General features: G+C 51.4%; 3 protein-coding genes across 7 annotated transcripts; 1 reads left to right on the forward strand and 2 right to left on the reverse strand.

Moving 5' to 3' along the window:
• Window positions 1–236: 236 nt before the first annotated feature.
• Window positions 237–2951, reverse strand: Nat14 (N-acetyltransferase 14 (putative)). 4 transcript variants are annotated; one of them, XM_087909528.1, is made up of 3 exons: window positions 2428–2951; window positions 1758–1881; window positions 237–1235 (listed from the first exon to the last, which is right to left on the reverse strand). In XM_087909528.1, the coding sequence occupies exons 2-3, from the start codon at window positions 1827–1829 to the stop codon at window positions 687–689; spliced, it is 621 nt and encodes a 206-aa protein (XP_087765654.1). In that variant the 5' UTR covers window positions 1830–1881; window positions 2428–2951; the 3' UTR covers window positions 237–686. The 4 variants fall into 4 exon arrangements, with proteins under 4 accessions (XP_087765654.1, XP_087765650.1, XP_087765653.1 ...); XM_087909524.1 differs by having other exon boundaries at window positions 1758–1884; XM_087909527.1 differs by having other exon boundaries at window positions 2178–2951.
• Window positions 2952–3092: 141 nt separating this feature from the next.
• On the reverse strand, window positions 3093–9640 carry Znf628 (zinc finger protein 628). Of its 2 annotated transcripts, none has more exons than XM_087909516.1 (2): window positions 9447–9640; window positions 3093–6334 (listed from the first exon to the last, which is right to left on the reverse strand). In XM_087909516.1, the coding sequence occupies exon 2, from the start codon at window positions 6327–6329 to the stop codon at window positions 3228–3230; it is 3102 nt and encodes a 1033-aa protein (XP_087765642.1). In that variant the 5' UTR covers window positions 6330–6334; window positions 9447–9640; the 3' UTR covers window positions 3093–3227. The 2 variants fall into 2 exon arrangements, with proteins under 2 accessions (XP_087765642.1, XP_087765644.1); XM_087909518.1 differs by lacking the exon at window positions 9447–9640 and having other exon boundaries at window positions 3093–6011; window positions 6158–9388.
• A 7413-nt stretch (window positions 9641–17053) lies between these two features.
• On the forward strand, window positions 17054–27375 carry C1H19orf85 (chromosome 1 C19orf85 homolog). The gene is made up of 2 exons (XM_048426845.3): window positions 17054–17830; window positions 26361–27375. The coding sequence occupies exons 1-2, from the start codon at window positions 17658–17660 to the stop codon at window positions 26860–26862; spliced, it is 675 nt and encodes a 224-aa protein (XP_048282802.1). The 5' UTR covers window positions 17054–17657; the 3' UTR covers window positions 26863–27375.
• The last annotated feature ends 258 nt before the right edge of the window (window positions 27376–27633 follow it).

The raw sequence follows: 27633 nt of genomic DNA on the forward strand, positions 1-27633 counted from the left end.
CACACACCAGGCAGCTGCAAGGGGGAAAAATGTGGTAATGGGGAGCATGACTCAGAAGGCCTGGCAGAGGCCCGGCTGCCGCTGTGAGCTCACTGCCTCTGCCTCTCCTTCTCCCAGCGCACTGCTGCACCTCCCCTTCCCGAGCAATTAATGTCAACTTTGGAGAGGAGGAGCCAGACGGAAGGAGGGGGTTCGGAGGGAGCAGCTGGAAAAGGCATCAGAGAGGAGACAGACACTCAGAAGTCTCAGGCTTTATTAACAAACTGTAAAAAAACAGATGGGCTTGGAAATTCGGTGCTCCCAGCCCCACCCATTCCAGAAGATCTGCCCCCTTTGGGGGTTCCCTGTCACAGACTCTTAACTCTGCCTCTCACTCTCCCCAAATACCCATCGAGACCTAAAACACACACAACAGGGGTTTTGTAGAACCAGAGGTTTGTTTGTTTGTTTGTTTGTTTTTTCAGTGTATACAGACTAGGGGGCAAAGAGTGGACAGGGTGACCGCTAGCAGTCCCTGGGGTCTACCAAGAAGAGACCCTACTACACCTGGCAGGTCCACTGCGGGGCATGTGCATCCAGCAACCTCGGTACTCCACTGAGGGAGGGGATGAAAAGTGCCTGGCACACAGTAGGTGCTCTTTTGGTGCTGGTTTCACGCCCATCTCCCCAGAGGGCATGGTCTATAATCACAGATCCTTGCTGAATTCTCTAACCAGCATATAGCCCATGCAGCCCCAACCTCCCTCTGCCTGGTAACCACAGGCCTCCAATAACCCTGCCACCCCCCAAGCGGCCACAGCCACTGGGACCACGAGCCGGGCCCGAGGCTCCCCATCACTCCCAGCCCAGGCTCGAGCTCGGGACTCAGCAAAGGCCAGCAGTCTCCTGCCTACGCCCCTGCGACGGTGCCACCGAGAGACAGAGAGGCGGGTGACTCGGGCTCCGTCCCTCACATTAGCACCAGGGGCCAGAGCCAGGACCCCACACACATCGCCGGAGCCGCGGACAGCCACCCAGGGTCCTCCCAGGCCGCCTGGCGGAGGCAGAGAGCCCCATCGGGCTCGCAGGCCCAGCTTCAGGGCAGCCACCGCCAGAAACACCGGCAGCAGGAGGGCCAGGGCAAAGGAGGCCAGGACGAAGCGCAAGCCGCTGCTGGCTGCAGCCAGGAGGAGAAGGGCTGGCGGACGTGTCAGAGCGTGGAGGGCCACACGGTTTTCCGTGTCTTTTACACCAGCCTGTGGGTAGGAGTAAGGGCTCAGCCACTCATTACATTGGATCGCCCAAGGAAGGGTTCCCAAGTGGGAAGAGAAGACAGCTGTTGGGGGAGTTCCAGTCTGACCCACTGGGTGTGGAGGGCTGAGTGAATGAATGAACCGGGGCCTGGAGCCAATGACTATGGAGGGCATGCTAGGGTAAAACACCAGGCAAGACTTAACAGGATAGGGAAAGTGAGGCCGTGGGCTCTTCGCAGGAGGGTCTGGGGGATGAGAACATCTGTCGTTTGGGTGCTGGTAGGTGAGGCCGACTGGCAGTCAGGAGGCCTGAACATTCAGCCCCCACACCCTTCCAGCTGCTTTTTTGAAAAATAGCAGCTGAGGTGTAAGAAGGAACTAGGGATAAGGGACCATTTGAAAGCAGTCGAGGCAAAGATATTCCCCCTTTGGAGATCCCTGAGAGCGCAGGCAGGTGGAACCCACTTTGAATGAACGTCCCTAAGTAGCTGCGCATGCTCACTGGTGCCCCTGCCGGCCTCTCACCTTCAGTATCTCCAGCACCAGGGGCTTCTCATCTTCCCTCATCTCCCGCACTGACAGGTGGTTGGGGGCCATGGTAGCCCCCGGGCCGCCGCCCCCACCCCAGAAGGGAGCTGGCGTCGTGCACCTGCTGAAAACAAGTAGGTCTGTGTTAGGTGGGCACCTGAGTCCTCAGAGCCCTGGGAAGTATGAACTGCATTTCCCATATCACCAAGGACGATGGAGCACCGCCAAACAGGGCTGCCACAGTGGCAGGTCAGGCGCCCCTATATCCAATGGGGCTCAAAGTCTCCCCCGAATCATCCCCCACTCCGGGGAAAGCATTCAGCCTCTGTCTGTAAACTCGTTCCCTCCCCACTCTCCAGGAGCCCGTCTCCTGCAGTGGTCCCCATGCAGCGAGCAGGAACAGGGCCCTGCAAGCACCTCTACGGGGTTGCTCGAATCCCTTGACAGCAAAGGGGAGCAGGGTCAGGAAAGGGTCACCGGCGGAAGTGACGTCCATACTCCCGACCGGAGGCGGGGCCGGCGCCTTAGCAACTGTTGCCAAGTTTTCCCCACCACCGGGCAGGGGTTGGGAATTGCGAGGGCGAGGCAATAGCAGTGACCTGCTGGAGGCCGGTGGGAGAACCATCGGGAAAGAGGAAGGGGGTGGGGGACAGAGAGGGTTTCTTACCCGAGCCTGCCTGTGGAGGGTTAGCACAGCTCCTTTCTAGCCGGTCCTTCGTTGCTAAGCGACCTAAGCATCAGGAGGAGGAGGCTTTGCTTGCGAACCTAGTCTCATTGGCGCCTGGGTCTTCCGGGTAGGAGTGGGGGCAGTACTGAGCATCCCCATCCGCAGGCACCTTTATCTCAACCCAGTGACACCTGGGGTATCGTCTGGATCAATAATAGCCCTTTACCTACCTTTCAGGTGAGGTAAAGGTGAGACTGACTGACACGAAAGCAGTGAAGAATCTGGAATTTGATCCCTGATCCTCCCTACTATAGTGACCACAGTGACACGCACCTGCGCGGACGGACGGACACACACACACACTAAAGGATGGAAAAGGACCAGAGAAATAGTTCAGGGAGTAAGAGAGCTTGCCAAAAGAAAATCCACATGGCAGACACCCACAAAGTCTGTGACCTCCACAGGTGTATCCCCCCCCCACACACAATAAAACTCTTCATTAAAAAATGTAAAGGATGGGGAAACTGAGCTGCACCCTGGAGAAGTAGCTAGCCTCCGAGTACAAAGCACGTCATCTCAGAGCAGGTGGCAAGAATGAAGACTTCCACGTCTTAGGCAGGAGTTATGCCCACGGCTATCCTCTTCCCCCATGAAAACAAAACCAAGAAGAGACTCTGTCTTTATTAGCAAGCCCAGCCAGCGGTCCCCTTGACCCCAGCCCAGCTGAGGAGAACAGTTAGTGCGCTGAGGGTGGAGGGGTGGAGGGGGTTTGTGGCAGACGGAAGTACTAGTGGATCTCTTCAAAACGTGTGTACCAACTGGACTGCTGGCAGAGTCTGTACAATCTGGATAGAGGGCAAGCTCTGGGGAGCCATGACCCCCGGGCCAGTCACTGCAGGGACCACTTGTACCATCTGGGAGGTGGGAGCTACGGGCACCCCGACAGGGGCAGAGACCGGGCCAGGTGTTGGTGGGGCCAGGATCTGCAGTGTTGCGGCGCCTCCTGCAGCACTGCTGTTCTCCAGCAGGTCGGTAGCGGGAGCGCTCCGAATGATGAGGAGTTTCTGTCCTGCCGGGCCAGTGGCGGCTGGCTCTGTCAGCCCAGGGGAAAGGGTTTCCACCTCCTGCACACAGAGCCTGGTCTGCTCGCCATCTGCTCCACTCAGCACCAGCACACTCTGCAACCCTTCATCTGTCTGCAGCGTTTCAAACAGGACATCCTGAACCACACTGGCACTGGCTTCGCTGTCCCCCACCTCCCCAGGTCCAGGGCCGGTGAGCAACTCTTCAGCAGCCCCACTCTGAACCACCAGCAGGTTTTGAGTGTCAGTAGCCACAGCTCCTCCATTAGAACTGGAGACTTGGCCTGTCAGGGGCTGGAGCTGGACCGTAGTCACTTCCTGTGCTGGTTGGAGCTGGACCGTGGTCACTTCCTGCGCAGGCTGGAGTTGGACCGTGGCCACTTCCTGTGCTGGCTGAAGTTGAACCCCACTCACTTCCTGTGACCCTGTCTCCCCACTCCCTACGTTCTGTAGAACAATGAGGCTCTGACCTCCCCCGCTAGCCCCTGCATTACCCCCTCCCTGCATCCCCAGACCACTTGGGCCTGGAAACCACATTACCCCTGTCCCCTGTCCAGTTTTCCCCACGGCCCGAGGGCCCTGTCTCGCAGCACCATTGCCCATAGCCGCAGTACTGGCAGGAGGCAGCAGAATGAGTTTGGGGGGTGGAGGCGGTGGTGGAGGGGTAGGGGGATGGACACTGCTAGGGATCAGTTGAAGGCCCTGGGCAGTCTGTACCAGGAGAAATGTCTGGGAGTTGGGGATGACTTGGCCTGGGGGTGTAGCCTGAGCTGTGGTCCCAGCTACTTCAAGTGAAAGTGTGGCCTGTAGGTGGGGGAGGACATGAACATCTTGGGCGGCCAGTGGAGCTGGAGCTGCGGCCAATGGGGCAGGGGGCTGTGGAGCAGTAGGGCCGGTGGTGCCCGAGGCTGCTGTGGCTGGGGTGTGCGTCCTCAGATGCCGCTGCAGATAGGCAGCCATGACAAAGCCACGGCCGCAAATGGGGCAGGCAAAAGGGCGCTCGGCAGAATGGGTGCGCTGGTGCAGCAACAGGTTGGAAGAGTGGGTGAAGGTCTTGGGGCAGAGCGGGCAGCGGAAGGGTCGCTCACCCGTGTGCACGCGTTGGTGCTGCCGCAGGTTGGAGGTCTGTGCAAAGCTCTTGCCACACACGCTACAGGAGTGCGGTCGCTCGCCAGTGTGCACGTGTCGGTGGCGCCGCAGGCACGATGTGTTCCGGAAGGCTTTGCCACACTCGCTGCAGGCATAGGGCCGCTCACCTGAGTGCAGTCGCAGGTGGTACTGGTAGTGGGATGACCACTTGAAGGTGAGGCCACACTGACCACAGGTGAAGGCTCGAAGGCCCGTGTGCACGCGCTGGTGGATGGCCAGCAGAGAGGAACGCTTAAAGGCTTTGCCGCACTCCCCGCACTGGTAGGGCCGCTCGCCCGTGTGGTCCCGCAAGTGGTAGCGCAGCCCGGAAGAACCCTTGAAGGCCTTGCCACACTCAGCGCATTTGTATGGCCGCTCTGCAGAAACAGGGGCAGGCGGGGGTGGAGGTGGAGCAGGAGTGGCTGGGGCTAGAGGCTCCTGGGGACAGGTGACCTCCGCAGCCTCAGCCTGAGGGGGCGGGCGTCCAGCGGCTGCCTCCTCCACATGGCACTGCTGGTGAGCCAAAAGGCTGGCCAGCTGTGGGAAGGCGCCATCACAGCTGCCGCAGCGAAAGGCCTGCCCACTGGCTGTGCCATGACTGTGCTGGTGGCGGGACAGGCCAGCCACGGTCCGGAAGGACTTCCCGCAAGGAAGGCAAGCAAAGTTCGGGGACTCCGCAGTGGCAGGCGGGGACTGTGGCAGAGGGGGGTCAGCCTGGGGCAGTTCGGCGGGCGCATCCTGGGGCTGGGCGGCCACGGCGGGACCCGGACAGGGCTGGTGCTCCAAAAGCAGCTCCTCGCTGCTGAAGCCCTGCTCGCAGCCGTCGCAACGGTACACCAGCTCCACGGTGGTCTCCGCAGCAGCCAGAAAGAGCTCAGGCACCACGGGTGGGGGTGGAGGGGGTGGGGCTTGGGGTGCAGGTGGGCTGCGAGGCTGCAGGTAGGCATCAGAGACCAGGACCTTGGTGCTGGCTCTGCTAGTCTCCCCTGCAGGGGTGGGGATAGACCCAGGGGCAGGGCTGTGGGTGCGGTGGTGCAGTAGCAAGTTGGAGGAGTGTGTGAAGGTCTTGGGGCAGAGCTGACAGCGAAATGGACGCTCCCCTGTATGTACCCGCTGGTGTTGGCGCAGATTGGTACTCTGTGTGAAGCTCTTGCCGCAAATGCCACAGGTGTAAGGGCGTTCCCCGGTGTGCACATGCCGGTGGCGCCGCAAGCTGGACGAGTTCTTGAAAGCCTTGGGGCAGTCTGGGCATGGGTAGGGCCGCTCGCCAGTATGCTGTCGCAGGTGGTACTGGTAGTGGGATGACCACTTGAAGGCCAGGCCACACTGGCCACAGGTGAAGGCTCGCAGGCCCGTGTGAACACTGCGGTGGATCTGCAGCAGGGAGGAGCGCTTGAAGGCTTTGGGACAGTCTGGGCACTGATACGGCCGCTCGCCTGTGTGGCCCCGTTGGTGGTAGAGGAGGGCTGAGGAACCCTTGAAGGCTTTGGGGCAGTCTGGGCACTTATAAGGCCGTTCGCCCGTGTGCGTGCGCTGATGGTGCAGGAGCCGAGAAGACCACCGGAAGGACTTACCACACTCCCCGCACTCATACTGAGCAGCAGGAGTGGGTGCTGGGGCAGTGGGGCCTGACTTTTCCTCGGTTCCCTCAGTGGTGGAAGCTGGCGCCATGTCCACGTGGGGGCCGGCCATCACACCTGGTGGGAGGATTCTGATCAGAGTGGGCTAGTACTGGCCCCCATCACCTCTCCAAGGAACGGGGCAGTCTCCCTATGTCACCCACACTGTAGGGGTTCTTCCTTAGGGTTAGAGCTTCCAACAGCCTAGGCTTAACACACGGTACACGGTATCACATACAGACTATGAGAAATAATGGAGTACCAGGGATGTCAACTTCTCAGCAAACTGCAACTAGCTGGCCAGCTCCTCTGGGAAGAAAAGATGCAAGAAAGGGTGGGCTCCAGATAGAACACGACCTTCAGGACACTTGTTCTCTGGACGGCAGTGCCTTAGAAGCCTCTGGTTTTGCTTCCTGTTCTGGTTTGAAGACTTGCCCCTACCTTTCCCCACCTCAACAGTTGTCCCCCCATCACACCGTAAACAGTTTCTCACCCATCCCACTGCCCTCCCTTCTCTCTTGGGTCCCCCAAATCCCAGTGGTGACTTCCTGTTCCTACAGGATCTACACGCTTCTCCCATCACGCCATCACTACCGTCTCCTCCTCCTATCACGCCATCACTACCGTCACCTCCTCCCATCACGCCATCACTTCCGGTGTCACCTGGCCTCCGCGTGCACTCACTCCCCAGTACACCCCGGCCTTGGCCTGCCTGTTTCACTGTTCCTACACTCATGTGCATTTTCTGGACACTCCCCATGCTTCTCAGCTCACACTGCACTATCTGGTCCCTGCATGCGCTCAGTGGTAACCCTTTGGCATGTTTCTTCCCACTGTAACATGCTTCCCTGCTCTTCGAAGGTGACCTGGCCACCACCATTCACTGCAGTGACTGGGAAGAGAAAAGGTGTCAGTCAGAACAGACATCCCGTGCTCCACCAGTGCTCTTCCCACTCAGGGGCAGCCTGTGATGCCTGCAGACACTCTCTGTTGCTTGTCTATCAAGTGCAGGGGACAGAGGTGCTTCTCAACACCCTACAGTGCAGAGGATGAACCCCACAAAGATCCAGGCCAAAACAGCAGCAGCACAAGGCTGTGGACCTGTAGGATTCCCCCACACATGCTGCCCTGTGCCACGGCCTCTGACCTCCCGTGGCATCCGCCAGGTTTTCAGCAGCACACCCTTGCCTCAGTCCCCTCCAGCCCCCTCAACCTGCTCTTCCCTCTGGGAGCACTTCAGTCACCGGTTGTCCCCAGCCCTTGTGCTGAGGTTTTCCTTAGACACATCCTCCTAGCTTCAGGAGGCTGACACTCCTTCCTGTCACCATCTCAGCCTTTGGGCTAGATCCTTCTAAACCTGGAGGTTGAGTTAGAGCGCAGTCAAGAATTGCTCTTTCTATCTGCCCCTCTCTCTGGAAGCCCTCGCCCCCTCTCTTAGGATTCCAGGATCTATAAATAAAGGACCCCAAAACTACAGCTCCTGAAGACTCTCCTTTGCTCCCCATGCTTGCTGCACTGTGCCTAAAACACCTCACATTTAACCAAAATCTAACTCCGGGTTGTTGTTGTTTTCCTTCTATGCCCTCTTATCAAAGACTTAAAAGTAGGGCTGAGATGTAGCTCAGCTGATGGAGTGCCTATCCAACACACACAAAGCCCTACGCCTGAACCAGGTACACACTAGGAGGATAACACGGAGTGGGGGGGGGGGGGGAGGTTGAGGCCAGTCTAGGTAGCAATCACACCTGTATGAGAACAGAGGGCAAACCTCTTACAGCAGCCTGCTGGATGTTCAAGACGGGTGGCCTTCTCCCCTCTTGCTGGCCTCCTGTCCCTCTAGCCTCAAGCAGGCAGGGAGAGTGACCCCATCTTGGGGCTCCCGCCTAGTACGCCTTCTTTCCACCATCCACCCTGTCACCCATGTCTGCACTAAAATCACCTCAGAGACGCCTCCTCAGACCACCCTCCTTAAGCCCCTTCAGCACTCCCTTGCTTTCTCTGCATACTCGGTTTGCTCCGTTCCTCATGGGGGGCCCATCAGCCAAGTGCTACCCAGCCAGGATCTCCCAGCCTCAGCAGCACAGAGATTTGAGGATGGGGCATTCTGTGTCAGAGGGGCTGGCTCATACATTGTTGGTGTTTGGTAGAATTCCTGACCTGTCAACCTGATGGATGCCCCTGGCAACAAAAAACAGAACCAGCTGACCCTGCCCTAGTAAACCCTCCAGTCACTGGTACAGTGTCCCCCCAAGACACTTTTATTCTGTCTAATGCTCGCACCATGTAAACAGGGAGCCCCTTTCTTGTTCACAGTTGCATCTCAGCACCTACCAGAGCATCAGCTGAGTGCGTGCTCAGTAAATAGAGTCCGAGTGAGTCAAGACTAGGCATTCCCTTTTGACAAGCTATGGAGGATTTCTGCATTTAAAGGACGGGCAACAGGCTATGAAAGATTTCTTATTTAAAGGATAGGTGTCTCTTTTGCCAAGTAAGCCACCAATGAGGTTAAGCTCCCATGTGCCTTAAAAGATGAAGTCAGGCCGCATCTTTTAACACGAGATGCCCAAAGAAACAGGTACCCATCTTAGCAGTAAGAGTCCCCTTTAAAAGGCTGGGCTTTTATGCTCTTGGGGCCTGGGATGTAGCTCGGTTGTTAGTTAATGACTGACATGCATGAAGCTCCGGATTCTATTCCCTTCCCAGTACATTAGAAAAAAAAAACAGGCCTGGTGGCACAGGCCTGTAATCCCAGCACGTAGAAGGTGGAGGGAGGCAGGAGGATCATAAATTCAATGTCATCCTTGGCTATACAGTGAGTCTGAGGACATCCTGAGCTACATGAGACTTGTCTGGAAAAAAAATAATAAAGGTTAAATGCCCATCTCTATCTTTATTCAGATATTCTAGGGACCAGCAGGATTACAAATTTTTTTCTTCAATGTTTGGGAAATTTTAAGAAAATTTCTCTTTTAAGAGAAAGGGGGCGGGGGAGACAAGAAGCTTTGGAAAAATGCATAGCTAAACCCAGTGCCCTTCTCCTTTAAGAGGGCGGGGCCGATCGAAACAGATTAAATATCGGAGGCGAAATAGCCACCTTCCCTTTAAGATACCCCTTCCGGTTTCCCGCTCGCCGTTGCCCAAACGACTCCGCCCTCCGGCCCTTCCCCCACCGCGCCCTCCGGTCTCTCACCTGTGGCCCCGGTCCGGGAGGGGGATCAAGGAGAACCCCAGGGCCTTCCCGCGGGGGCTGACGGGAAGCGGGGCCCGGCACAGCGCTGCGGGAGCCGCGGCCCGGGAGGGGGCGGGGGCGCGCTCCCTCCCCACGGCCCCCGGCGCGAGGCACTCAACCTTTATCGGCGGCCTCCCGCGCACACAAACCCCGCCGCCGCCGCCGTGCGTCATGACGCAACGCGCGGCTCCCAGCCCGACCCCACCCCCTGCTGGGGTGCTCCTGGTGAACAGGGATTCCTGGGGGTCCTGGAGTGAGGCGTGTGTAGGTCTCGGTTTGGATTCCGTCCTCTTGGAGAGGAGTTCCTCGGACGGGGGAAACTGAGGCATGCAACCTTCCTGCATGGCCTGGGTCTCGCGGGGAGTTTGAAGTCCCCCCCACCCCCCGCAAACGCCCCCTGCCTTTTTCCTCCTGCTCGCTGGCATCCACGATGTGGATCACGCAGGCTTTCTCAGTCAGGGCAAGGATGACTTGGGACAGATTCTTTTGTTTTATTTATTTATTTATTTAGTGAGGCCACGGGTTCATGTAGGTTGCCCAGTATGCAGCCCAGACTGGCCTTGAATTCATAATCCTTATGCCTCCATCTCCCTAGAGCTGGGATTACAAGCGTGATCCTGCATACTCACTTGAGATGAGTTTGGGCTTTGCTTGGTGGTTTTTCGTGGGAGCTTCTTGTGCATTGTAGTGTGGTCAGCCGGAGCTCCCGTCTGTGCCAACTAGTTACCGGTGGAACTGCCCTAGGCGCATGCACACACACACACACACAATCACAGCACCAGTTCTTTAAAACGCTCCAGAAATCCACTAGTTCAAAGCCAATGCCTCAAGCCAAACACTCTGGGATTGCGAAGCTCACACCCACACACCACCAGCTCCACACTGAACTTGATTTCCTAATCCTCCTGCCTCTATCAAGTGCTGGGATTACAGGGGTGCACCACCACAATGGGCTTCTACAGGCTTTTCTCTATGTTTATGCAAAAGATAATTTTATCACTAACTCACCTCTGCCTAGTTCTTACGGGAGACATCCATAATAACCAGTAGCAAGGAGACAGACATAGCTCCACACTGCCACTGGCTGCATGGCAAGGAGTTCCCCTAGACCAGTAGTTCTCAGCCCTCTAATGCTGCGACCCTTTAATACAGTTCCTCATGTTGTGGCCATCCCCAACCAAAACATTATTTCATTGCTACTCCATGACTGTAATTTTGCTACTGTTAGGAAATGCAATGTAACTATCTGACATTCAGGATACCTGATATGTGACCCCTGTAGGGGGGTTGCAGCCCATACATTGAGAACCGTTGCCCTAGACTTTTAGGGACCTAGACTTTGGTCAAGCTGGAAATGTGCCTTAGTGTCTGTAAGGAATTTCACAGCTATAGCCAGTATATGAAGCAGATTTAGTGACTTTATTAAAAGTTACTTCAATATAGATAGATTTAAGCACACAGTGTAAACCAGGTGGTGGTGGCACATGCCTTTAATTCCAGGATCTCTATGAGTTCAAGGCCAGCCTGGTTTACAAAGCAAATTTCAGAACAGCCAGGGTTGCACAAAGAAACCCTATCTTGAAAAAGAAAAGGAAGGAAGGGCAGAAAGAAAGAAAAAGAAAGGAAAGGAAGAAACTCAGAAGAAAGATGTATCCAATGTAGACATGAGCTTCCCAAGGGAGAGTAGGGGGGAAGGGGGATAAGATGCACCCAAGTGTAAGGACAGGCTCCTAACTGCCTTAGCATTAGCCACAAAGGCCATTTTTTATTGATTCCCAGGTTACATCTCAAGAGGTTGCTAAGAAAGTACTCTCTCTTAATTCCTGGGCAAGGGGAGCAGATTCTTTAAGATTTGTTTGTTTTTAAATCTATTTTTTTATTTTCTGTGTATGTGCGAGTGCCTACAAATATGTCTGTGCACCACATGTGGGCCTGGTGTCTGAGGAAGCCAAAAGAGTGTCAGATCCTTTGGACTAGAGCAACAGGCAGTTGTGAGCTGTCTGGTGTGGTCACAAGGCACTGAAACCCCTGCTCTGTAAAACTAGCTATTGCTCTTAACTCCAAGCCATCTCTCCAGCCCTGCATTAGCCGTCTTAACTAAAAGAACATCACGCAGAGGGCTGGTGAGACAACGTGGCAGGTACAGCCTCTTGCCGCCTAGTCTGATGACTGAGGTCTAATCACAGCCATCTGGTGGAAGGAGAGAACCAACTCCCACAAATAGTCCTCTGACTTGAGCCCATGTTGTGTGGCATACACACAAATGAAATAAGGAGATAAATGTAATTTAATTTTTTCCTTTTTATTTCTTTAGAGTATGTGTGTGTGCTCGTATACCATGATAAGCTTGGCAGCCAGAAAACAACTTTTATTAGTACAGTTCTTGCCTTTCATCATCTCAGGGATTGAACTCAGCTGTTTAGATTTAGGGACAAGCACCTTTACCCATTGAGCCATGTGGATGACCATTAATTTAAAAAAAAAAATAAGAGGACTGGAGAGGTGGCTTGGTGTTTGAGAGCACTAGGTGCTACTCCAGAGAATCTGGCTTTGATTCCCAGTACCCACACGATGGCTCACATTGTCTGTAACTCCGGTTCATACGGACCTGTGGCCTCTTCTGGCCTCCAGAGACACCAGGCACGTGGGCACAGACATAAATGGAAGCAAGGCACCCAAACACACAAAAATAGATATATTTTTAAGTTCAAAGTCTCTCCCAAGATTCAAAGCAGTCCCTTAGCTGTGAGGCCCTGAAAAGTCAAAAAGCAAGTTCCATGGTTCTGATATACAAGGACAGAGTAAGCACTCCCGTTCCAAACTGGAGTGCTGGAAAGACTGCAAAAAGAGACTGGACCAAAGCAAAACCCAAACCCAACAGGGCAGACATTAGATCCTGTACCTCCACTGGCAGCATGGGACACGTGATATCATGTGGGCTTTAGTACAGCATGCATGGCCTTAGTCTAAGCTCACTCCTCCCGGGCCACTTTCTTTACCCAATGGTCTACACTCATGCTGTCTCCAACATCCTCAGGCTCCCAGCACCACTTAACTTCACTCCATGCATTGTTCAAGCCAGGTCTTCCTGGGAAAAGCCTGCCCTGCTCACATTGTCTAGTCTTCTGGGCTTTTCTCTTCCATCTTAGTGCAAGCCCCCATAACCTAATAATTCTTTTTGTTTATTTGTTTGCTTGGTTTTCAAGTCAGGGTTTCTCTGTGTAACAGCCCTGACTGTCTTGGAAATTACTTTCTAGACCAGGCTGGCCTCGAACTCAGAGATCTGCCTTTATCTACCTCCCGAGTACTGGGATTAAAGGCGTGTGCCACCACTGCCCAGCTGACCCAATAACTCGTGTATTCTGCAGACCTATGAAACCAAGTTCTGCTACCCTGAGAGGGAGATAAATGCCCTGCTATCATAGCTGCAATGGTCTCTGACTGCCCACATGACTAAGTCTGGGAAAACATTTCTCAGGACAGATCTTTTTCTAGAAAAGCAATGCCCAAGGAGTCTGAAACAGGGCGCCAGATCCGTTGGACCTGGAGTTATAGATAGTTGTGAGCGGCCGTGTGGGTAGTGGGAACTGAACCCAGGTCCTTGGCAAGAACAGAAAATGCTCTTAATGACTTAGCAATCTCTTCTACCCCCAGGAAAACTTTTTAAAGAGAGTGGTTAGCTGAGGAAAAGAGGCTGCCATGAGGACCCGGGAGACGGGCGATTCTTTTTGCTTGCTTGTTTTTGTTTTTCAACACAGGGTTTCTCTGCAGCTTTGGGGCCTGTCCTGGAACTCGCTCTTATAGACCAGGCTGGCCTGAAACTCACAGAGATCCACCTGCCTCTGCCTTCCAAGTGCTGGGATTAAAGGCATGCTCTACCACTGCCTGGCAAGATGGTTGATTCTTGACTTCTGACCCAGATCACATCATTAAGGAGCCAGTCCCAGACAGTGGGCTGCTGGGCCTCTTCCAAGGCCAGAACCCCCTCTTGCTGAACTCCAGACCCTGACCTGAGAGGGAAGCATCCTTTTCCCTCATCTCTGAATCCCAGGAGACCACCCTGAGGCCTGCCCAGTAGGAGGGGAGGGTGGCTAGCCTCTTCCTGAACAACTGGATTTGGAAATTCAAAAGAGACTTCTGAGTGTGGAAGGGTTAGGGGATAGTATTGGAGGAGGTCGCTTGTTTCACTGGGCACCAGTTTGTTGTGGAAAGGCCACTTGGTCATTCTGGCCACTTGGCAGCTCAGATCCAAAATAACCACACAGAAACTGTATTAATTAAATCACTGCTTGGCCCATTAGCTCTAGCTTCTTATTGGCTAACTCTTACATATTAATTTAACCCATTTCTATTAATCTGTGTATCGCCACGTGGCAGTGGCTTACCCGGTAAAGTTCCCAGTGTCTATCTCCAGCAGGGCTACAAGGCTCCTCTCTTGACTCCACCTCCTTTCTCCCAACATTCAGTTTAGTTTTCCCCACCTATGTAAGTTCTGCCCTGCTGTAGGTCCAAAGCAGTTTCTTTATTCATTAATGGTAATCACAGCATACAGAGGGAAATCCTACATCACCTCTTTTCTGTTTACATAAAAGGAAGGTTTTAACTTTAGCATAGTAAAATTACATATAACAAAACAGTTACCAAGCAAGAATTGCAGTTACAATATTTATATCTATTTTATCTTGTATTATAACTAAGGAAAACTATAACTATAGTTATAAATTCTTCAACTCCATCAAAGACTCCAGAAGGATATAATATTACCTAAGTAAACAATAAGTTCATTGTAAGCAACTTCCAAAACTCTAGAATTGACAGAGACATTCAGGTAGTGACTGTCGCTACCTGGACAGTCACCCAAAGTTTTTCTGTACCATTGGGGCATTCATATTCAGCCTACAGGCCCATAGTATCCATCAGACTTTCCATGAAGCAGGAAATTTCAAAGAGAGGTCCGCCTATATTGGCAGTTTGTCAGTCACTTTCTTCTGTGTCCTGCAGAATGTCTCTCAGACTTTTTCATGAAGTAGGAGCCCTGACATCATGACAGAGGGTTGATTGAGAAGAGGTGGACTAGGGACTCTGCTCAGGTCCACTTCATGAGGTGGAAAAGAAGTCTCACAGACTGGGACCAAAACTCAATTCTTTTTTTTTTTTTTTTTCTTTTCATCCCCCGGGATTAAAGGCGTGAGCCACCACCGCCCGGCCTGAACTCTTCCTTCCTGATAAATCTCTTCCCTTGGGTGAGGTTTGTTGCGCCATCCAGAGCAGAGCCCAGCTATAACCGCTTTGCCTGGTGCGGAATGCAGTGGAGCAGAATTTAACACTGTCTCTGCGGAAGCAGAGGAGTAGAGTTGTTACACTCCGGGGCACCTGAGCGGAACTCTTCTTTCCACAGTGGGAAAGTTTCCCTTAGTAAGGCGAGCAGAGCTGTAACACTTTCGCTGGGTTAAGCAGAGTTGTTACATTTGCCTTGGGAAAACCTTTCCCTAGGGCAGGGAACTTGGGACAGCGAAAGAGGGCCTGGTGACTTCTCAGCAGTACATGTGAATGTGCAGGACTTCGACAGACACTCCATGAAGCCGGTCCCCAGCCTGGGAGATTCTCATACAAAATGGGACAGGAGGAAAGCGGGCCTGAAACTGAGTGGGACCTCCCAACATCAGCTTGAACATTAGCGCCCTCTGGTGGAGCATACCCAAGCTGCAAACTGTGTGTGCTCGCGCCAGCTGTGGAGGATGTTTCTCTTTGCTCCCAGGAGCAAGGAATCGAGCCCGCTTCTGGAGCTGGGCTAATAAGAGCACTGTCCTAGCTACAGCAGTGGTGACCCCTGGCTGGCCCTTGGACTATGAACCTTTCATTCTACTCCCCAGAGACCTGAGAGCACACTCCCAGCAACTCCCCAGCCTTCCCCTATCCATGAAGATTTGTAAAGAATGGACTGTATCTGAAGACAGAAACAAGCCATTGTCTCCTTCCTTAAGGTCTAGGAAGGCAGATTCACCTTAGGATAATATACTCTCCATCCCTGAATTCTCACCCGCTGCTAAAGTCCCAGGAGCCACCGAGAGCTTCAACTGGGTCTGTGTACCTTTCTTGGAAAAGTTTAACCATTTATATCTTTCTCTTCTTTTTCCATCAGACTCTGGCAGAGCCTGAGCATGCACTTAAACTCCCTAATGATGGCTTTGGACTTCCTTGGTCTTTCTCTACAGATTTCATCCCTGCCGGGTGGCTACCTGCTGTCCTGTGGCTGACCCCCCTGATCATCTGATCATCTCCACCCCCCTCCTCTGCCTGGCAACTTGCCTGACCTGGGGTTTTCCTTTACTAACTCTGATAAATTGTCCTTGATCTTCCAGCTGAGTCATTTCTTAATTCTTTTACTAATGAAACTAAGGACCCCCTGAGGGGACCTTGATTTCCCCTCTCCTGCATCATGACAGCTCTGCAGGGATGCCTCGGGAGATCCCGGAATGTTTCTGTCCTGGCTTTTACTTCTTTAAATCAACAGAGAAAATGAACCTGCGTGTGCCTCATTAGATGATAACACACACACACACACACAGAGAGAGAGAGAGAGAGAGAGAGAGAGAGAGAGAGAGAGAGAGAAAGAGAGAGAACTGACCCTGATCAATTGGAAAGCCAGCCAGAGCAACAGTGAGGAGCATTCAGAGAATGGAGTGTGGGGGTGTACTCTTGTAATCCCAGAACTGGGAAGGTGGAGGCAGGTGGCCCAGAAAGTTCAGGGCCATCCTCAGCTACCTATTGAATGAAAATAATAGCATTACCAGCGAGAAGGTTTTGTTGTATATATGAGATAGAGAACAGCCAGAGGCATCTGGAAAGTTACAGATTGAACCGAGCGGTAAGGCGGGGGGGGGGGGGGGGGTTGGGGGAGGTGGCAAGAGTCAGAGAGAGGTGGAGAGAGGAGCTTGTGGAATCCAAGACAGAGTATGTGGACCAAGAGAGTAACTAAGTGGCTGAGTTCTGTAGGGAATCAGACGGGGGGGGGGGGGGGGCCCGGCGGCGCAAGCTCCGCCCCTAGGAGGGGCTAGGGTAAGGGGCGGGGCGAGATTACTGGGAGGAGCCACTGTTACTGAAACAGACTTGTGCTGGATTTCTTTGGGACCTGACACATATTAAGTTCAAAGTCAGCAAAGACCCTGTCTCAAAAAAATGAAATAAAAAATAAAAGCCGAAGAGACACAAGGAGTCTCCAGAAACTCTGAGAGGAGCCAAGAAAGACCAACACGGTGGGAGAGAGAAGCAGAGATGCGAAAGAGGAGGGAAGTGTGGACCCCAGGGAAGGACTGGGGGGAGGGGGGACGACACCGCAAGGATGAGAGGGGCAGTTTGACAGCCAAGAAGCTAGTGAGAGTCAGGAAGGTTTTAGAGGTGGGAGAGAGTCAGGGACGGACAGAGTTGAGGGTAGGATAGAGTTCAGGGTGGGACAAAATTCAGGGAGATGTCTTTTTTTAAGTGTGTGTGTGTGTGTGTGTGAGAGAGAGAGAGAGAGAGAAGAGAGAGAGAGAGAGAGATTGAGATTCTCTATATAGTCCTGAAACTAGCTCTGTTCCTTCTGTAGCCCAGAGGCCTCAATTTCTTCTTCATGATTCTGGCCTCAGGAAAAGAAGTAGACCCTGGGGTGGGGTGAACCTGGGGTGGTGGACTGATGTGGAGTTCTTTACTCTGGCCTAGAGGTGCTGGTACCCCTCTCAGAGACTGGACCCTTCTTCCAACCACCAGCAAACCCCTCCCCAAGTCTCCTAAAAGCCCTCGACATTAATTGCTGTGGTTGACTCTACGCCTGCCTTGGCCTTGCTAAAGAGGCTTTTGTCCCCTTAATTGGCTATCTCCGAGAGCTTTTCTCTGCCTCCGCACCCACGCGCCCCTGTTTTATATCCTAGGCTCAACTATGTCTTAATTGGGCATGTAGGAGATGCGTAGCGCCCTTTCCACCCTGCCCCCGCCTTCCTATAACAGCCCGGCACCTGCAGACACCGGAGTCCAGCATCTGCGGTGGGACAGGCACAGCGGGAGGCTCACCCTAACTGTCAGGGTGGCTTCTCGTTCTGCAGTGCCAGACCTTGAGTCCAGATGCTCCTCCTGTCCCATCCCGGGTTTGGGGGTTGATTTCTGATCTGCGTTGTGACTACAGAGCAACCGGCCATGCACCCTGGATTCCCTGCGGCCCCTGGGGTCTCTGAACCAGGGCCCCGAGAGTTGTGCGCCTTTGTGAGCGGGGCTTCAGCCTACATCCTGCGAGCCCTGCAGCCCAGACGTACCCGGCCCCCCAAGCGCAAGCCCAACCACCGGAGGTTTCTACACAACCAGATTTGCAGGTGAGGAGGGTACTGGAGGGGAGGCACCGGGTGGGCCCCGGGAGGCCCCTAGACTGCATTTAGCACCATTTAGCGTGCGTTTGCCATGCACCTTCTGTGCGCTTCAGTCAACACCCATCACTAAACAGGGCCAAGGAAATCTCCACCCTGCACTGAGTCCCTGTGGGGTGGTAAAAGGTAAGAAATGGCCTGAATAAATAAGTATATGAGCCAGCCATTGTGGCACACAACTGTAATCCTTACACTCCAGAGGCCGAAGCAGGAGGATTGCTATGAGTTGTGGCACACGACTGTAATCCTAACCCTCCTGAGACGGAGGCAGGAGGGTGGCTGAGTTTGCAGCCAGTTTACTGTAGCATGTAAGCCAGGTTATGTAGCAAGATTCCACCTCACAAGAGAAGTAAATAAACGAGAGGGTATGGCGCCACCGTGTGGATGGACCTTGAAAAGGCGATTCAGGAGAACGTGCACCTCAGCTCTCCAGCCGGATGCCATGAAGACCCCACAAAACTGCCAGGCACACACTGGCAGGTAGGCAATGGTTACAGGTAAGAGGTCATCTTTGAAGAGGGATGAAAGTCCTGGAGCTAATTAGAGACATTGCTTGTAGAAGATAGTGAACAGTGGTCTATGTGGTGGCACATGCCTAAAACCCAACACTAACTAACACTCCAGAGGCTAAGGCAGAGGATTGCTGCTAGTTCCATGCTCGCCTGGTCTATACATGAAGTTCAGGGCTATCCCGGGCTACATAGTGAGATCTTGTGTCAAAAAGGCAGGTGTGGATGGGGGACCTGATGGGAAGGTAGGGGTGTGTATGTTTGTTCTCCAGGTTTTGTTGTTGTTGTTGTTGTTGTTGTTGTTGTTGTTTTGGTTTGGTTTGGTTTGGTTTGGTTTTTTGTTTTTCAAGACAAGGTTTCTCTGTAGTTTTAGTTCCTGTCCTGGAACTAGCTCTTGTAAACCAGGCTGGCCTTGAACTCACAGAGATCCGCCTGCCTCTGCCTTCTGAGTGCTGGGATTAAAGGCGTGCGCCACCACTGCCTGGCTAGAACTCCAGTTTTAAACTATGTATTTTATATCATTATGAGTAGATCCATCAAACTTCCAGTTTTCAAAAGCATAAAAAATTGGGCTGTGAGGTTCTACCTCATCTGCTGTAGTCACCTGACCTCTGGACTGCTAACTGACTGCTACTTTTTCAAGTTTCTCAACCTGTGGGTCTTGATCCCTTTGGGATCTGAATGACCCTTTCACAGGGGTCAGATACCCTACATATAAGATATTTACATTATGATTCATTACAATAGCAAAATTATAGTTATGAAGTATCAACGAAAATAAACTCATGATTAGGGGTCACCACAACATGAGGAACTATATTGAAGGGTCACAGCATTAGGAAGGTTGAGAAATATTGTTATGTATGGCATTTTTACATTTATTTTTAAATTGGTGTATGCTGTGTATGCATAAAAACACATCGTTTTTATTTAAAATAGGAACCATAACAATCAACACATTTTTGCCAAAGAAAAATAAGATTGTTTATTATTATTATTATTATTATTATCATCATCATCATCATCATTCATGTAGTATAAAAATCCAATCTTGAAGGGGTGGAGAGCCGGCTCAGGGGCTGAGAGGGAGCACTGCTCCTTCATGGGACACACGTTCAGTTCCCACCACCTACACTGGAGATCTGACGCCCTCTTCTGGCCTCTAAGGGCAACTACACTCACATGTGCTCCACAACTGCCTGCCACTTTTTCAAACATTTCCATATATTTTTTTTTAAGATGTCATTTATTATGTATACAGTGTTCTCCCTACGTGTACTCCTGCATTCCAGAAGAGGGCACCAGGTCTCATTACAGATGGTTATGAGTGGTAGCTTAAAACTCAGGACCTCCAGAAGAGCAGGCAGTGCTTTTAACTGCTGAGACATCTTTCCAGCCCCCCCGCCCCCGTCCCCTTTTGGAGACAGGGTGTCTGCCTCTGTGTAGCCCTGACTGTACTGGAACTCACTCTGTAGACCAGGCTGGCCTTGAACTCCAGAGATGCACCTGTCTCTGCCTCCCAAGTACTGGGATCAAAGGTGAGTGCAAAGGTGTGTGCCACCACACCCTGCAAACCCATCTTCTTGAGCCACTATGGACCTGTTTGTTCCTTAGAAGTTCCTGGGCAAAACGCATTGTTGATATTTTAAATCATCTCTTCTGCTTTACTTTGTACTCGTATATATATATATATATATATAAAAGACCCACTCAGATTTACTTCCTCTATGGTGTCTTTTCCATAGTTTAAAAACTATAAAGAGTCAATTAGCAAAATAACATAAAGCAAGAAGTGTGGGTAGAAATGATGTTTCACATAACCGCATTTGTTAACAATGTATCCCAATATCGAACTTCATGTTGCAATAATACAAAGCTGAAACCATTTTGTGCCAACCTTGTGCCATGCTTGCTTAGCATGAATGAAGCTCAGATTGCCTCCTCACCACAGTGTGAAACCAAGCATGGTCAGCAGCCTGTGATCACAGCACCCAAGAGGTAGAGGCAGGGCGGCCAGAGTATCCTGAACACCCGTGAATTAACTGACCCCCCCCACCCCCCCTTTTTTTTTTTGACAAAGGGTCTTGTGTGTCCCGGGCTGGCCCCAAACTCAATTATACAGTAAAGGATGACCTTGAACTCCTGATCCTGATCCTTCTGCTTCAGACTTCTGGAGTCACCAGCATACACCACCACACCAGTTCAATGGGGTGAGAAAATCAGGAATTCAGGGTCATCCTCTGCTACACAAGGATTTCAAGTCCAGCCTGGGCTACACACAGACCCTGTCTCAAAACAAGCAAAACAGTGAATTTTATGTTACCTAAGTTTTTACCTGGACTTTAAAAATTAGGCTACATTGGAAGGTGACAAATGCTACGGAGGAGAAATGGGCTAGGAGGGAGTGTGCTGTTCTAAAGGAGGAGGTCAGGGAAGACTCGCTGAGAGAGCAGGTTTGTGCAAAGACTTGGAGAAGGCGGGGGGGGGGACACACTCAGCTCTGAACAGCAGGCAGAGTCAGGGTAAACGCACTGGTGCTGAAGATAGGGTGGTGGTGGTGATGTTGCTGATGGTGATGGTTGGAAGGTGATGGTGGTGATGGTGATGGCTGTAATGACGTAATGGTCATGGTGATGATGGTCACGTGATGGTAATTGTAACATGAGGGCCAGCTTGTTGGGGTTTCTGTCCCGCCCAGTACCCCAACAAGCCAGCAAGTCCCAAGGAAAATCACGCACAAGACTCCATAAGGTTATAAACTGATTGGCCCATTAGGTCAGGCTACTTATTAATTCTTATGACTTATCTTAACCCATTATTCTGATCTATGTTAGCCACACGGGCTCAGTACCTTTCTCAATGTGACAGCTTACATGTTGCCTCTTCGGTGGTCTGCCCAGGAGTGGCTGAGGGAGCTCTGCTTCCAGAATACTCCCAGTCTCTTTGCTCCACCCCTACTTCCTGTCTGGCTTTCCCGCCTATACTGCCTGCCTGGCCAATCAGCGTTTTATTAAAATACATGATTGACAGAATACAGATAATTCTCCCGCACCATTTCCCTCTTTTTTTTTTTTTAAACAAAGGCAAATACCCATAGTCCATTTGTTGGGAATGTGGGCGTAGTATTTTAGGCTACTTCCTGCTGGTTGGGGGCGCTGATAATCTTATGGGGACCTAAAGAAAATTTAGAGTTATAATCAAGTCCTGACTGGAGTATCCTGTGAGTCTCGATCATCTCAGGCAGCAGTCTTGGATCAGTTCTGGATGTAGAACTCAGACATCTGGGCCATCTGTTCCTATCGGCGATTTTTCAGGTGGCCTCCCTTGGTCAAAGGTGATTATTCTTAACTCTGAATAAATCCAGAGTCTCTCGTTTTCTGTGGAAACAAAAGCAAAATCTCTTCTCCAAAGTAACATACCTTTTGACTTCAGTTTTGAAGCCAAGGCATTTTCAAAATTCCTATCTTGGGTTAGTTCAGCAGTATTTATAAACAAAAGTCTTTTAGCAGCTGTTGCTCCTTCCTCAACAATCAAACAATTTAAAGAGAGCATAATAGCATACAGTATCAAGATTCTCTGTGTATTTTCCATCTTTATGTGGCTTTATTTTAACCTCTATTTCTTTTATTTTTACTTTTACTTTTTGCTTTTGAGACAGGTTCTCTGTATATATCTTTGTCCTGGAATAACTCTGTAGACCAGGCTGTCCTTGAACTCACAGAGATCCTCCTGTCTCTGCCTCCCCAGTGCTGGGATTAAAGGTGTATGCTACCACACCTTGAACTCACAGAGATCTGTCTGTCCCTGCCTCCCAGGCATTGGGATTAAAGGTGTGCACTACCACACCTTGAAGTCACAGAGGTCAATCTCTACCTCTGTCCCTTGAAGTCACAGAGGTCAATATGCCTCTGCCTCCCAGGCATTGGGATTTAAGGTGTGTACCACCACACCCAACTACTCTCTTTCTTCCTTTTTTTTTCACATTAAGAACTTTAACTTTTAGTCTGCATATATTTTTAACACACTGTAAAATATTTAGAGGTTTTCTTCCTCTTTGAATCTCTCTTTACTGTATATCTCCCTTTTCTAACCACATGAGCCTTTAATTTACTAAGCAATATGGAGAGCAGTGGCTTTGACGGCTAGATCCAACCCACTCCCCAGCTCTCCAGTCTCATGGCTGAGATACCAGCCAGAGCTATGTTCATTGCAACAACTCTATGGCGTTTCAAGGTCCTTGCCAGCAAGCAAGCTGCAGCATTCTGCTCACAGACCACACTCAGTCAGACTGCCTGCCTGAAAGAGTCAGAGATTACCCTGTCAGGACAGCCCAGAAAGCCGGCATTGTAAAACAGCGCAGCTTTTTTCCTGCTACGACTGAAAACCGAAAAGCATGTGTTCCGCTTTTCATCAACACGGTTTAAGTGCTTCACGGCAGGACCTCTTTAAAGAGCTGCAAGGTTTTGCAGCTAAAGCTGAGTCAGGAAGCCTCTCTCAGATGAGAGTGCTTGCTTGCCTCTAGCAAGCAAAGTAGACCCAAGAAATTGCTGCTACCAACAAAACATGCTTTACTCTATTCTTTCCCAAGCTTTCTCAGGCTTTCTGTGGATTCAGTTATCCACGTCTGGGCGCCATATGTAGAAAGGAGCTGCGGGCAGGCCTGCTTTTCGCCTTACCCAGCTCCCGCATGGCTAGCTTAGTCCCAGAAATAACAACACACAAATTGTATTCATTTAAGCACTGCCTGGCCGATTATCTCTAGAGAGTTAGTTACTGACTAACTCTCATATCTTGATATTAACCCATTTTTAATAATCTCGTGGTAGCACCACGAGGTGGTGGCTTACCGGGAAAGATTCAGCATGTCTGATCTGGTGGCTGGCTCCATGGTGTCTGGCTCATAGCCCTCTTCCCAGCATTTTGTTCTGTTTACTCCGCCTACCTAATTTTCTGTCCTATTAAGGGCCCAAGGCAGTCTCTTTATTGACCAATGAAAATAACACAATAGACAGATAACCCTCCTCCATCAGGTAATCAGGATGGTGATGACAGTGACAGTTATGATGGATGGTGATGATGATAACCATGGTGATGGTGATGAAGGTGATGGTGGTGGTGATGGATGGTGATGATAACAGTAATGGTGCTGGCGGTGATAGTTGTAATGACAGCGACAGTGATGGTGATGATAATCATATGGTGAAGGTATGATGGGGATGTTGGCGACAATGATGACGATTGTGGTGGCAATAATAATAACGGGGGCTATAATGAGGATGATGGTAGTGATGACAGCTACATATGACACTTAAGTGTACCACATACTGGTGCGGGAGAATTATCTGTATTCTGTCAATCATATTTTAATAAAATGCTGATTGGCCAGGCAGGCAGTATAGGCAGGAAAGCCAGACAGGAAGTAGGGGTGGAGCAAAGAGACTGGGAGTATTCTGGAAGCAGAAGCTCTCTCTCAGCCATTCCTGTGCAAACCACCGAAGAGGCAACATGTAAGCTGACAACTGAAAAAGGTACTGAGCTGTGTGCTAACGTAGATAAGGATAATGGGGTAACATAAGTTATAAGAACTAATAAGTAGCCTGACCTAATGAGCCAATCAGTTTATAATCTTATGAAGTCTTGTGAGTGATTTTCTTTGGGCTTGCCAGTTGTGGGGTACTGGGCGGGACAGATACCCCAACAAGCCAGCCCTCATGTTACAACATACTCTAATAAGCACTTGGCTATTAATTCGTAGCGAGTTAGCACTCACTGACAACGAGTGTGCTTCTGATCCCCTTGCCTCCACTGATCAAGTGTGCACTACCACACCCAGTGTATTCGGTGCCCAGGGATTTGTGCACGCTAGGAAAGCACTCCAATTGAGTTATATTCCCAACCCTAAGGGAGTAATTATCCTCAAATTTATGTATGTGAGTGTGTGTGTGTGTGTGTGTGTGTGTGTGTGTGCTGTTGTTGTTGCTGTTATTTTGAGATAGAGTATTTCTCTGTCCTGGTACTTGTTATGTGAACCAGTCTGATCTCAAACACCCACTAATTCTCCTGCTTTAGCCTCCAAGAAAATTGAGATTACATATGTGTAGCACCTTGCTCATCTGATTTTGGATTATTATTTAATATCTCCCCTCCTCTCTCTTCCTCTCTCCCTCCCCCCCTTCTCCCTCCCTTCCTTCCTTCATATCTCCCTCTCTTTTCTGTCTCTGGAATTCTTACTTTGTTGACGTGGGATCTCATATAGCCCAGGCTGTCTCCAAATTCAATATGTGACCAAGGATGGCACTGGATGCTTGATCCTCCTGCCTCCATTTTCCAGGGCTGGGACTACAGGCACGAGCCACTGCACCTGCTATGAATGGTTATTAACAGAACTAAGCTAGCCTGGAGTGGTTTGTCTCTTGAGTCTGCAACATCCTAATGTGTGAATCAGTCAGTCTTGTGTGTAGACTCTTTATTGCAGGTGTGGCTATTCCTCCCTCTTTTAAAATTTAATTTCAAAAAATACTATATAAATTAAGTTAGTATACAAAGTAACTGGTTTCCTTGTGGGGTTTTAATTTTTTAAAGATTTATTTTATGTGTTTTGCTGCTTGTGTATCTGTGCACCACACACCATGTTGTGCCCTCAGAGGCCAAAAGAGGGCGTCATCTCCCTTAGGACTGGAGTTACCGATTCCTGTGAACCTTCATGTAATAGTTGTGCTGGGGATGGGACCCAGGTCCTCTAGCAGAGCAGCCTGCGCTGTTAGCCACTGAGCCAGCTCTCCAGCCCATCAGTGGCATTTTCACACACACTCAGTGTGTGTTGGTCCCATCCTCCTTGTTCCTCCCCCTCGTCTCCGTGCCTCCGTGCCCCAGGCTCACTCATACCCATCCACCCACAGTCGTCCACCATCCTGCCCCTTCTGTATCGCAGGTGTTGCTACCTTCCTCCGCTCCCTTCCTTAGAGCCGCATTTCTCCTCTCACCGTCCGTTTCTAGTTTTCCTGTCTCGACCGACCCGACCGACCGACCGACCGACCGACACTCACAGAATACACATATAAACAGATTAGCCACTGTAGGCCAGCTAGACCAACTCAGCGTGTAGAGACACTTGCAGCCAAGCCTCACTTATTGAGTCAACTATCAGGAACAGGATTGAAGAGATGGCTCAGTGCTTAAAAACACCCTCCTGCTCTTCCAGGGACGGATGCAGCTCTCAGCACATGCCAGGTGGCTCACCACCGCCTGTAACCCTCCTCTGGCCTCACCAGGCAGCCAGGCACACTCCCATAAATACATACACATTTAAAGACGTTTTTTAAACAAAATCCATATAAAGCAGTCCTCTGGCCTTCGTGTGTGGTGTGGAGAGAGCGGCAGGAGGAGGTGGAGGGAACATGCACACAAAATAAATAGATAGGTTTTTTTTTTAAGTTACATAAAATTTAATTTTTAGAAATAAAAGAATTTGGGGGCATAGTTCCGCCCCAGTTGTTTATGAAAGCCACCCATGTGATGCTGAGGGCTGGAAGTGCCAGGAGACATCAGTGCCTTAGCTTCTGGCAAGAGACACAGGGAGTGGGCAGCACTGTAGGATGCACACTCAACACGGTGGTGTGCGCCAGCCCACGGCTCCCTTTGCAATTATTGATTGGAAAGGCGCTCTTCTCCCGAGAAGGTTCATTTTTATATATTGGAATAGGGCTATAATAAATCTTCACTGTCAAGATGTGCAGTGCACAACCCTACAGCAATCAAATCCTTCCTGAGAAGACATATTGACTAGACAGACTCAAGAAAATGAAGGCAGGGGCCAGGAAATGAGCCTGGAGGAAAAAGAAGGGGGGCTGAAAAGAAGGAACAAGTATCTCTGGGTAAAGCCGGGGATAACTAGAAGAGAGGCCTTTTGCAGGCAAAGCTGAAATTCTCTCTCCCTCTCTCCCTTTCTCTCTCTCCCCTGCCCACCCCAGGCAGTTTGCCAAGATTGAAGCTGCCACCCAGCACCTGGCCCTGTCCATCCTCTCTCAAAAAGCGCCTCCCCAGAGACCACCACCCAGAAGACCACCTCCACCACCTCCATCCCCCTTTCTGGGGGTGGCCTGTGCTGAGGCCCCCATGGAAGGGCCCCACGACGACGGCCCCAGTCTAAATCTAGCTGCCCTGGACACCTCGACCCTTGACCTCTTTGATGACATTCTGCTCACTCCTGCATGCTCCCTGGTGGCTCCAGAAGACTTCTGCCAGACACCCCAGGAGGCGTCTGAACTCACCTCTCATGCTCCAGGCCCAGAAAACCAGAGAGACCCAACCCCACTGCAGGCTCCAAGGTTCTCCAATCCTCTGCCCCCTCCCCAGAATGCCCATGGGGGAAGTCCAGAGCCTACAGCTCTAGGCTGGGGTTGGGTGGGCAATTGGGAGGCACCTTGTGCCTGGGATCCTAGAGGAATTATGGATGGCTGGGGGACCCTTTGAAACCTTTTGGAGACACAGGCCAGACCCATCTCAGGCCCAACCAAACTCTGCCCTCTTGACAGACCTGAGGATGTGTAGTTCAGTTGGTAGGCTGCGTGCCTGATGTGCAAGCAGCCCTGGGTTCCAGTCCCAGAACCCACAAACCTGTAAAACAAACCAATCCCAGACACTCACTGTGTACCACCAGGAGCCCTGCTCCCAGGCCCAGTGCCCCCTCTGTCCACTCCCTGCCTGTGAATTTTCCTTTCTCCCTTCCCAGCACAGGTTGCCCCCTTCCCTCCCCCCTCTTCTCTCCCTGGAGTCTGCTCTCTCTCTCTCAACAGTCCCCCAATTCTTGGTGTTACGACCCTGCAGTAGTCAAAGGTAGACAAGAGCCCCACCCTGTGGAGCTCTAACAGTGGGGGGTGAGAGAGAGAATACGTGAGAACCCTCAGAGAGCTTCCACAGCCAGATGAAATTCCAATTTCTGATCAGAATGGGTGCTGGGATTATAAATAAAATGTGCTGCTGACAGACTGGCTCCTGGACATGGACCCACCAGGGACAGTCTCAGACACTGAGCGGAAGCAAGCTGTAGAAGGGCGTGGGACCCAGGAGCAGGAACAGCAAAGACCCTGAGGTGGGACTCTGGGGACCAAGGCAGGCCAGTGTGACTGGGGGCTCTGAGCTGGGGAGAATTTGGATCTTGGGACGGGGAAGTGGCTCTGAGACAGGGTTTCTCTGTGTAGGTTTGGAGCCTGTCCTGGAACTCGCTCTGTAGACCAGGCTAGC

This window comes from Myodes glareolus, chromosome 1, assembly GCF_982192425.1.
Source record: "Myodes glareolus chromosome 1, mMyoGla1.1, whole genome shotgun sequence".
In the NCBI taxonomy this organism is placed as follows: Eukaryota; Metazoa; Chordata; class Mammalia; order Rodentia; family Cricetidae; genus Myodes; species Myodes glareolus.

Bases quoted from the DNA above. Each gene is read 5' to 3' on its own strand.
- Nat14 (XM_087909528.1), bottom strand. From the start codon at position 1,829: ATGGCCCCCAACCACCTGTCAGTGCGGGAGATGAGGGAAGATGAGAAG. The intron at 1,236-1,757 runs GTGAGAGGCCGG...TCCTACCCACAG, and splicing joins TGGTGCTGGAGATACTGAAG to GCTGGTGTAAAAGACACGGA.
- Znf628 (XM_087909516.1), bottom strand. From the start codon at position 6,329: ATGGCCGGCCCCCACGTGGACATGGCGCCAGCTTCCACCACTGAGGGA.
- C1H19orf85 (XM_048426845.3), top strand. From the start codon at position 17,658: ATGCACCCTGGATTCCCTGCGGCCCCTGGGGTCTCTGAACCAGGGCCC. The intron at 17,831-26,360 runs GTGAGGAGGGTA...TGCCCACCCCAG, and splicing joins CTACACAACCAGATTTGCAG to GCAGTTTGCCAAGATTGAAG.